At 36.6% G+C, this 10,316-nt stretch overlaps 1 protein-coding gene across 9 annotated transcripts in view; it reads left to right on the top strand.

Annotated features, from left to right (window-relative positions):
* Window positions 1-10,316, top strand: part of CFAP96 (cilia and flagella associated protein 96) — a 155,847-nt gene that overhangs the window by 80 nt on the left and 145,451 nt on the right. For 6 of the 9 annotated variants that reach the window (XR_013825499.1, XR_013825500.1, XM_079909178.1 and 3 more), the window contains exons 2-6: window positions 2,225-2,412; window positions 4,087-4,306; window positions 6,117-6,254; window positions 6,354-6,429; window positions 8,022-8,201. Coding sequence is in view for 7 of the 9 variants with exons in the window: in XM_079909178.1 (XP_079765304.1) it covers window positions 2,313-2,412; window positions 4,087-4,306; window positions 6,117-6,254; window positions 6,354-6,429; window positions 8,022-8,201 (714 nt within the window). In the remaining 2 variants the exon portion in view is untranslated. Of the gene's footprint in view, window positions 1-8; window positions 257-2,224; window positions 2,413-4,086; window positions 4,307-6,116; window positions 6,255-6,353; window positions 6,430-8,021; window positions 8,202-10,316 lie in introns of those variants that run through there. The other 3 variants (XM_079909174.1, XM_079909173.1, XM_079909175.1) reach the window with 3 other exon arrangements.

The following is a 10,316-nucleotide window of genomic DNA, read 5'->3' as shown; positions in this document are numbered from 1 at the left end:
TTCTGTTGACTGCGTCATTCGTTTCCCGCAGACACTCTTAACGTCTTTCTTGGTGCGGATTCGAACCCTCCACGTATCCTTCCGTAGGGTTAGTTCTTGGAATGGACTCTTCCGTAGCTGGGGTAACGCGCCACAATAAACCCTGAGGCGAGCGGAGCGTGCGGAGCAGCCTCGTAGCGACGTCCAGGGCGGGAAGCGCTCTTGCGGGGCTGGCTCCTGACCTTCTCAGAGGTGACTTGGTCCTCGCAGACGTCAGGTGTTGTCCTTTAGATACCTACATACTCTGAACCTCCGTTTCCCTAATGGGACATCATTTTCCTCATCACCTCAGCCAGTTTTCTGCCCCTCCTTCACACCCCATCCTCCTCCCCACCCCCCCACCCCCACCCCCACCCCCACCCCCGGCTCTTTATCCCTACCTTTCGAAGGGAACTTGCACTGTTCCACTGTGTTATATTTAATTATGTCTTGTTTACTAGAGTGTAAGCTCCCTACGGGCAGGACCTATGCCTTTTAAAATCTCAGTTTTCCTAACTTCTACCAGCGAACCCTACTCAGAGGAGGGGTTTGCAAAACGTTAAATAAATGAATGAGTGGTTCTGTAAATGCTGCTCAAGAAGAGTTAAGTAGTGGAAAAATTCAAGGCAATAACTCCTTTCCTGGTCTCCCCCTCTTCTTATCTCCCCCTCCTTTTCGTTCCCTTTCCTTTCTTCCCTCTGTGGATCACTTTGTCGTGTGCCAAACACTGGTAAGGAAGTACCAGACTAACACCACGGTTCCTGCCTTCCCGGAGTCCCCAGTTTAGTGGGGGAAAACAGCTGTTAATTAAAGGATCCCTACACGGTGAATGTAAAATAGCCCACTAGATAACCATGATGAGGGCTTGGAAAGAGAAATGCATGGCGCTATGTTAGAAGTGAGGAATGAGCTAAACAGTCAGAAGGATCGGTATTAATTGGGCAACAAAAGGGGTCAGGGCAGTGAAATACCTGCCTAAAGTGAAACAGCATGTGTTAGGGTCCTGTGGTTGGAGAGAGCTGGACTTGAGAACTGAAAGAAGACAATTAGAGCTCGGGTGCCAGGGAGGGGGCCTTCCACTGGTGACAAATGAGGGTGATAGTGGCCTTGTGAGCCATTTAAAGGATTTGAGCCCCCTGTAGCAGCACAAGAAGCCTTTGAGGTTGGGCAGTGAAGATGGAGCTTTGAAATATGAAACAAATCGAATCAGCACACTCCAGCTAACTGACTTTTAGTTTTAAAGCATACCTGATCAGAGGAAGAGGTGGGATGTGGGGGAGGGAAGGATGAGCCACAGTTTCAAATAGGCAATCCTGTTTAGTGTCGCTGAAACAGCTTGCTCTAAATTCAAGGCAAAAGTTTCTTACCTTGGATTAAAAGCTGGGAAGCATAAGCCAATGTTTGTTTTGTTCACTAATGTATGTCCAGTGCCTAGATCTAGTTGGTGCTTCAAAAATATTACAGTGAAATGGAAGCCAGTATTCTTAGCTCTTTGGTCTTACTTTTTAGAATATGTCTAATTAAAAAAAAATCCAAATAAGTAGTTGCATATTTAGAGTGATATTTCAAAAGAAAACTCATAGTTGTAGTATCTGAATTCATTGTGGATTTTTGTTTTGCTGTTCTTTGTTTTTATCTTGCCTAGACAGTTGTCCTCTCTTCCCAACCCCTTTGTGAACTAATTTCACCAGGTGGCACATTTCTTATATACAGTTAAACTTGAAAGAATTCAAGAACTATAGGGTAATACCTATGTGTGTGGTGCATTCTGAAAAAGTAAGTTATAATTTTTAATACAAGGGACAATGCAATATGTTTACATAAAATGATTTAAACTGAAAATGACTGCCTTACGTAATTAAGATCTTTGAACTTCTCAAAAGAAGGATGTTGTTTACACAGTATTTATACCACACTGTACAGTAATAATTTTATTATCTACGACAGATGAATGGCAGTGCAACAGATACACATTTCTTTGTAATTTGTGGATACTTCACCTGGACAGTCAAGGGGAGGGTTTGTGGTGATAATTTTGAATCCCCATTATTCCCCCTCAGCCCCACAAAGTAGATTCTTTCCCCACATGGTTTGAGACTGTTGTTTTATGATGTAACGATATGCATGTTAACTCTCAGACTGCAAGTAACTTGGACTGAAATTTAGTAATCACCTTTTCCCTAAACTTTTCCCCTGTATTTTTCAGTGTAGAGTAGGATTTTGCTATAGAAGAAGTAGCCCTCAGCGACCCATTGAAGTTACCTATATAGAGCACACCACCACAAGAAGCAGCCATGCCTGTGGAAGGAGGGAAAACAGATATGGAGAGGATTGGGCTCTTCAGTGAGATGGGATATGTTACTGTTGGTGATAAATATGTGCCACAATTTAATCGTAAGTATATTTGGTTTCCTTTACAGCCTAAGAGTGATGTTTTCTGTATAAAATTTTGGCTTTAACGTTTGTTAAATGATATTTTTTAATGGTCTATATTTTATGGTCTTAATTTTATAAGAGCAGGAAGCTCATTTTATTGGGCTACGCTACCTTCATATATTCTCCTCATAGGTAATTTTATTTCTTTCCAAGGTGCATGGCAGTTTTCTCCCAGAATATTTTGTTTTTAGCTTTTTTTGTTCCCTTAGATGGGACACTCTGCTATGTAGACAGCATTAACATTTGCATCTGAAAAGGCCATCCATGATCACTTTCTTGAAAAATGAAATGCTAAATGAATAGCTGAGGGATTTTTAGAAGAGTCATAAATAAAACAATAAGAAAGAATACACTGATATGAAACATCTCCAAGATACACTATTCTGTACCTTGCCTTTTTATTTAATAATGTATGTGGTATGCTAAACATTGAAAATGGAAAAGGATAAATATGAAAATATTTACTGGAACATGCCTAAACATTCTCTGGAAAACAAAATTACTATCATGGGTGCCTGTGGGAAAGGAACTGGGTGACGGAATGTGGAAGGAAAATTTATTGTAAAAATATTTATACTATTGAATTTGGAACCATGTGAATATATTATCATTTCAAAAACCTAAGTTAAAGAAAAATCAGTGATACAAATTCACATTTAGATAACCAATTGAATTAATGGTTATTTGCACTTCAAAAAATTCTTTCACATTATGGAAGGACTTTACAAGTTGAGTTCTCCTAGATGCAAATTACAAAAGAAGTTTTAAATATTCATAAAACCAGCCTTTTAAAAATTATTGGGCTACTAGTACTTCACTGTATACCACAATTTATTTATCTGTTCCCCTGTTGATGGACATTTGAGTTGTTTGTGGTTTTTTTTGTTTTTTTTGCGGTACGCAGGCCTCTCACTGTTGTGGCCTCTCCCGTTGCGGAGCACAGGCTCCGGACGCGCAGGCCCAGTGGTCATGGCTCACGGGCCCAGCCGCTCCGCGGCATGTGGGATCCTCCCGGGCTGGGGCACGAACCCGCATCCCCTGCATCGGCAGGCAGACTCAACCACTGCGCCACCAAGGAAGCCCTGTTTGTGGTTTTTGATTGTTATGAATAAAGCTGCTGTGAACATTCTTGTTTACATCTTTTAGTGGATATAGGCACTCATGTGTCTAGAGTATATACCCAGGAGGGGAATTGTTTCAGTTTGAGTATGAAATACCCTTTCCCTCCAACCTAAAAATACACACTGACACACACACACACACACACACACACACACACACACACGCTTATTGACATCTGACACAAATAGTTTCCTAGCATATTCTTACACAGTGTTCCGTAGTGTATAGATGGGGAAGCATTGGATTCAGTGACCTAAGGTGTCTTCCAGCTCTCAGATTCAGAGTTTAACAGGACCTCAATCTAATTATTAAAATGTTTTAATGGAAGCCTCTTAGTTCTTATTGTCAGTATAGCCTTTGACACAGACCTTTCAGTAAATGTTTTGAAATAGTGTTTAAGAGCTCAAAACTCACTGGTCCAAATCACATTTTGAAACTTTTCAGTCATTTTTCATGTCCTTTAATTACTAGTGAGCTCAAAATTGTGATATTCCTAATTTATTTTTAAAGGACCGTTTAATGAAGCTGCAAGCAAAAATAGACAGATGCTACCTGGAGGATCCAAAGAGATGTCAAATCTCCAGGCAGGTTATTTTGATCCCCATTTTGTAAGGATTTTTGAAGGTGAAGGCTACGTAAACCTGAATCAAGTGAGGAGACGGCATATGATGGAAGAAGCCAAAAAAAATCTAGGCAAAGCGTTCCTTCCTAGTGATGGAGATAAGAAGCCGTAAGTATTTGGGGAAAAGTCTTAAATATTGATATATCTCCTGCATATCTCTCTCTCCTCCATCCTAAATTAAGTTTTGGTTTTTCCGTAGGACTTACTTATGTATGATTCATTTTTTAAAATATGATTCTTAGGTTAAGTTTGTCTTAGATGAAGACAATTATATTGGATGATTTAGGTTGACAGGTAATTTTGATTAAGTAGATTCTCATTATCACATTAAATTTTTGGTTATCTCTGTCACTATTCTCTATCAGTTTATACTAATGAAGTCAACTAAATAATGAAAATAAGTTTAGTTGAAAACCTTGCAATAGTCAGATTAGGAAGAAAATTGCCTTGGGTCATCATGTCTGTGCCCTTGACTATTTTATCTGCTTTTTAAAACTTTAAGAAAAGTGTAAATACAAAATGTGAAATTAGGAGAAATCTTTTTTGGATAAAGAGGATAATTTATCAAAGATACGTTATTTAAAAATCATGCATGAAAATACATGTATGGGGTTTAACAATATTTAAGTTGTGAAAATTGTCAACGTGAGATTCTTTTTTTCTTTAACCTTTAAATACTTAAGATCATGTAGTCTATGTGATATCATATAATATAGCTGAGCTTTATAATATGATGTTAATTCACACTCAATAACGTTGACTCTCAATCTAGAGTTTATGACAGACGAGGATTGGTTGAAAAATAATTTGGGGCTTATTTATGGTTTTGAGATTAGTAAAGCTGCGGTCTTCAAAGTTAAATTATTACGTTTTTGTTAAGAGTGGAGAATGTCTTCTGTTATTATAGTTTATCTTTTTCCACCTTTTCACACTTTTGAGAGGTTTGAATTATTTATTTTTAAACTTACTTTATTTATTTATTTTTGGCTGTGTTAGGTCTTTGTTGCTGCGCACAGGCTTTCTCTAGTTGTGGTGAGAGGGGGCTAGTCTTCACTGCGGTGCGCGGGCTTCTCATTGCGGTGGCTTCTCATTGTGGAGCGCGTGCTCTAGGCGTGTGGGCTTCAGTAGTTGTGGCACGTGGGCTCAGTAGTTGTGGCATGTGAGCTTCAGTAGTTGTGGCACGTGGGCTTCAGTAGTTGTGGCTCGCGGGCTCTAGAGCGCAGGCTCAGTAGCTGTGGTGCACAGGCTTAGTTGCTCTGTGTCATGTGGGATCTTTCCGGACCAGGGCTTGAACCTGTGTCCCCTGCATTGGCAGGAGGATTCTTAACCACTGCGCCAGGAGGGAAGCCCCTATTTATTTTTATTATTACTACTTTTTCTTGGGTTTCTTTGTTTTCTTCTTAGATATAAATTCAGATGTGCATTTTTTGGGTCACTACTTCACTTCTTTTTCATGTAATATATGTATTTTATCCTTTAAATAACTGTTTTGTATTTTTTAGCCTCTCCCACCCTCTGGAACTTATATAATATTGTAAATCAACTATACTTAAATAAAAAATAAATAATTTAAAAAAAACAAAGATTCTGTTTGTTGTTATAGTTAACTGAATTAATGTAAACTCTTCTACTTCTAACTTCCTAGAGATTATCAAGTTTTGTTTATGTAGAGCATTTAAAATAGGCATAAAAATTAAAAATATTATCTCAAAATCTGTGACTTTGAAAAATAGGGCAAATTAGATTACAAAATAAGAAAAAAAATTTTTTTCTTACCAAAGTTAGGCAAGTCAGTTCCACTGCATATATTTTGCTCCCCTTTTAATAATATTTTATAAATTATGGTAAAATATGTATAACACAAAATTTGCTATTTTAACTTGCTCCTTTTTGTTCTTGTGGTTAAACTGTATTTAAGATGTGGATTAGGAAGTTACTATGGAACAATAGGTAGACCAGTCCCATTTTTCAGTGCACAATCAAAACCCAAAGAAAAATATGAGCCACCTGGAAAGAATTTGTACACAAACCCAGGAAAGAAAGGAACTGGATATGGGTAAGATTTTTTTAATACTTTTGCATCATTTGTTTTGAATTAAAAAGAATTTAATTTCTGAACCCTGAAGTCATCATCATTATTGTTTTCCTTCTTTAGCTATGCAAATGTTACCATAGGTAAACAGTTTTCCCACTCTGCTGATTTCTATGATGCAGCAAAACTAAATGACAAGGTAAAAGAATCTATTTTAACTTTTTCCAACCTTTCTCTTATTTAGTTGACTTAGAGAATTCACTTGTGATCTAATTAGGGTTTGTTTCATTTTATCTATTTGTATTACTTGGGCAATGGCAGATTGATGTTTATGAATTGTGATAATTTTACCTTTCTGATATTAGATTCCCAGAATGAGCTTTAACCCCTGCTATAGTTTACCACGTCTATCCTGTATCTCTCCAAACCAGCTGTGAGACTTCTGTTAAGTTGGCCTGATCAACTATGCTCTATTTTGGTTAGAAGAGTCCTAAAAGTATCCTGGTCCTTAGCCGTGTTCCCACCACACCCTAATATATTGTGCCTAAAAAAGTAGTGGTAGTGGGCTTCCCTGGTGGCGCAGTGGTTGAGAATCTGCCTGCTAATGCAGGGGACATGGGTTCGAGCCCTGGTCTGGGAGGATCCCACATGCCGCGGAGCAACTAGGCCTGTGAGCGACAACTACTGAGCCTGCGCGTCTGGAGCCTGTGCTCCGCAACAAGAGAGGCCGCGACGGTGAGAGGCCTGCGCACTGCGTTGAAGAGTGGCCCCCGCTTGCCACAACTAGAGAAAGCCCTCGCACAGAAACGAAGACCCAGCACAGCCAAAAAATAAATTAATTAATTAAAAAAAATATCCTTACAATGGAGATATTATTAAAAAAAAAAAGTAGTGGTAGTACTTTTGGGCTGATCAGGCCATTATGGTGAATGAATGGGATGGAGGAGTGATGGGGAGAAGGGAGGAAGTGGAGAGTAGAGAATGAAAACCTACAGAAGAGAAAGTGAAAGGACGGGAGAAAACGACTCACTTTATTACATGGCAGAAATAAAAACTGAGATGTACTGGCATAAGCCTCTTACACTCACTTTCTACAATATTTGACTTACAGTGAAGCATATTCACATTTGTGGATACTTTTCTCTCTTTAGAGTTTTTACTTTTAGAACTTATTATTTATAAGTCAGAAATTTTATGTCCCTGGATTTCCTAAAATAATATTGTAATATAAAAATGTTGTAATGTAGAAAGTAAGTATTCCTTATTTTTAGAAGTAAAAGCTGACATTCTTTTGAAGACCTATCATATGCCAGGTACTTTGAACCCATAATCTCATTTAATCTTTAGAAGAGCATTAAGGGTGGGGGGAATAGTATCATCATTATTTACACTTAAAGAAAATGTGACACTAAAAAAGTAATTTTCCCAGTGTCCCTGAGAAATGCTAAAAAGCAGGAAGGAGTTAGGGTTTGAACTAGAGACTGACTTTTTTTTACTGCCTTATATCACCCAGATGGTTGATATAGATTTGTTCAAGTGATAAATAAATCTCTATACATCAAATAAATTTATATCCAAAATGAACAATCATAGCTGTGCTTGTTCACAAGTAAGCATGTCTTTTGTATCATAAAAATAGAACATAACAAAGGAATGTTTCAAAAAAGTGAACCCAGCGGTATATATTAAAAAATCTACATATTTATATTAAAATTTAAAGGTATATTAACTCTACATTACTTCCAGTTTGAGTAATTTTTGCTATATAATTTCAAATTCTTTAATTTACAGAAAGAGAATGAAGAACACCATCGTTTACTTAAAGGGACACCTTTCAAATTAAATCTTTACCCAAGGGAATATTTTGATACCAATCCTTATTTGTTTGAGAAACCTTTACCACCAATTAAAAAAGCAGAGAAGAAAGAAGCACTTGCACACCCTTTTAAGCCCTCTTCTCCTGGTAAAAAGGTAAGTTAAAAATTTTAGAATGAAAAAATATTAAGCATTATAAAGAAACGTTGCCTCTTGCTGTCATTTTATTACCCATGTAAATAATAAACTTGTTTATAATCATGCCATGAATCATGAAACTCGTTTTTATGAAATTATGAAAAGTCATAAAACTGGATAGCATAGGGCTTCCCGGGTGGCGCAGTGGTTGAGAGTCCACCTGCTGACGCAGGGGACACGGGTTCGTGCCCCGGTCCGGGAGGATCCCACATGCCGCAGAGCGGCTGGGTCCGTGAGCCATGGCCGCTGAGCCTGTGTGTCCAGCGCCTGTGCTCCGTAGCATAGGAAATAATGAAGCTCTTATAATGAAATAATTATTAACCATTTCAAAAGTATTTTACTTTACAATGAATTTTCTAAGTGCCTCTCTAGATTTAGGCATAGTTTTTCTCAAAAGCATAAAAAGTCAGATCATCTTTAGTTTTTGAAGTGGTGATTAAAATGAACTGTCTCCCTTCTGCTGAGGTTTACAACAAGTGTGAATAGAAATGAAAATGCTTCTAACAGTAAACCTTAGTTTATGCTTTTGTTTACCTTCTGTGAATTGCTTGTTAATTTTCCTTGCGAATGTTCTATTAGGACATTTGTCGTTTTGATACTGATTTGTAAGATCTTTTCATATATTAAGGATATTGTTTTATCATTTGTGTTGAAAATAATTTTTCTAGTCTGGTGAATCTTTGACTTTGGTTATATTATTTTGTGCTATTCAGAAATTTAATAATTTGATGTAGTCAAATTTATCAGTCCTTTGTGCTGAGTTTATGTCATTCTCAGAATGACTTTCCTTCCCAGCAGTATTAGAAAAATATGCATTCCTGATTTCTTTTACTGAAATGTATTTTGATGTAAAGAGCAAGGTAATGATCCAGCTTTTACCTTTTTCAAAATTCAGTTTTAAGGGCAGAAGGAAGCTTTGTGGGGAGGACACGTTCTGTGCCTTGACTGTTGTTGTGGTTTCAAGCGTGTATACATCTGTCAAAGCTCATAGAATTGTAAACTTAAAATGGGTGCAGTTTATTATACTTAAATTAGATTTATGTAAAACTGATTTTGAAAAAATTCAGTTGTTCCTGATCTCACCGATAGGATAATTAGCACCCCTGCTTTGAAATGCCACCCTTATCAAATCAAAATTCCCAGTTTTTAGGTATTTTTTTTCTGAATTTTCATGTAATTTGATTGATGTTTATTTCTACCAGTACCAAACTACTTTTAATTATTTTTGCATTTTAATATTGGGTGGGTCTAGTCTCTTCTTACTCTTTAAAAAAGTTGTATGGCTGTTTTCCAATATTTATTATTTAGAACTTTGGAATTATTTTGTAAAGTGCTGTGGAAAAAAAGACCTTTGGTATTTTGCTCTAAAATTAAATCTTTAGATTTTTGCTTGTATTAGCATATTTATATTTTGAATCTTCTGATCTAGAATTAAGATACTTACAAAAACCTTTGTCTTGTAGGTTTTAATATTTTACTTCACGTAGATTTATCTATCTTATATTTATTCCTACTTATTTTAAGGTCCTGGTCAATGCTTTTTTCTCCCATCAATCCTCTTATATTATTTGTTCTTATTAAAACATCTGATTTTTTAAAATAACTGGCCACTTAATTAAAGTTTCTTATGTTCTAATGGGTATTCTGTTGATTCTCTTTGGATCTTTAGATATATGATTATATATCTGCAAATAATTTTGGTCCTTCGTTTCTAATATTTATATCTCTTATGTCATGCTCATTCCAATATTTGGATATGTAATGGAGATCGTGGGAATTCCTCCAGTGTTCATTTTTATAGATGCCAAAAATAAGAATAAATCAAGAATGTATGTAGAATTATACTGAATGTTTTGGTGTAATCTGTTTAGACCATCTTTTTTTTCTCCATTGACTTGTTATGAGTAACAGTAATAGATTTCTTGGAATGATGCCCACTTGACTGTGTTGTATTAATCTTTAAGTGTAACACTGTGTTTTATTTTGTTAATATTAAGTATTTTCACATCAAAAATTTTAAGGGTTGTGACTGTCTGTACTTTTATTTTTATATGCCTTGTTCTATTTTGGTAT

Source organism: Stenella coeruleoalba (genome assembly GCF_951394435.1).
Source record: "Stenella coeruleoalba genome assembly, chromosome: 21".
Lineage (NCBI taxonomy): Eukaryota > Metazoa > Chordata > Mammalia > Artiodactyla > Delphinidae > Stenella > Stenella coeruleoalba.
Note: the sequence above shows the minus strand (reverse complement) of the source record. Positions and strands in the feature narration are given on the sequence as shown.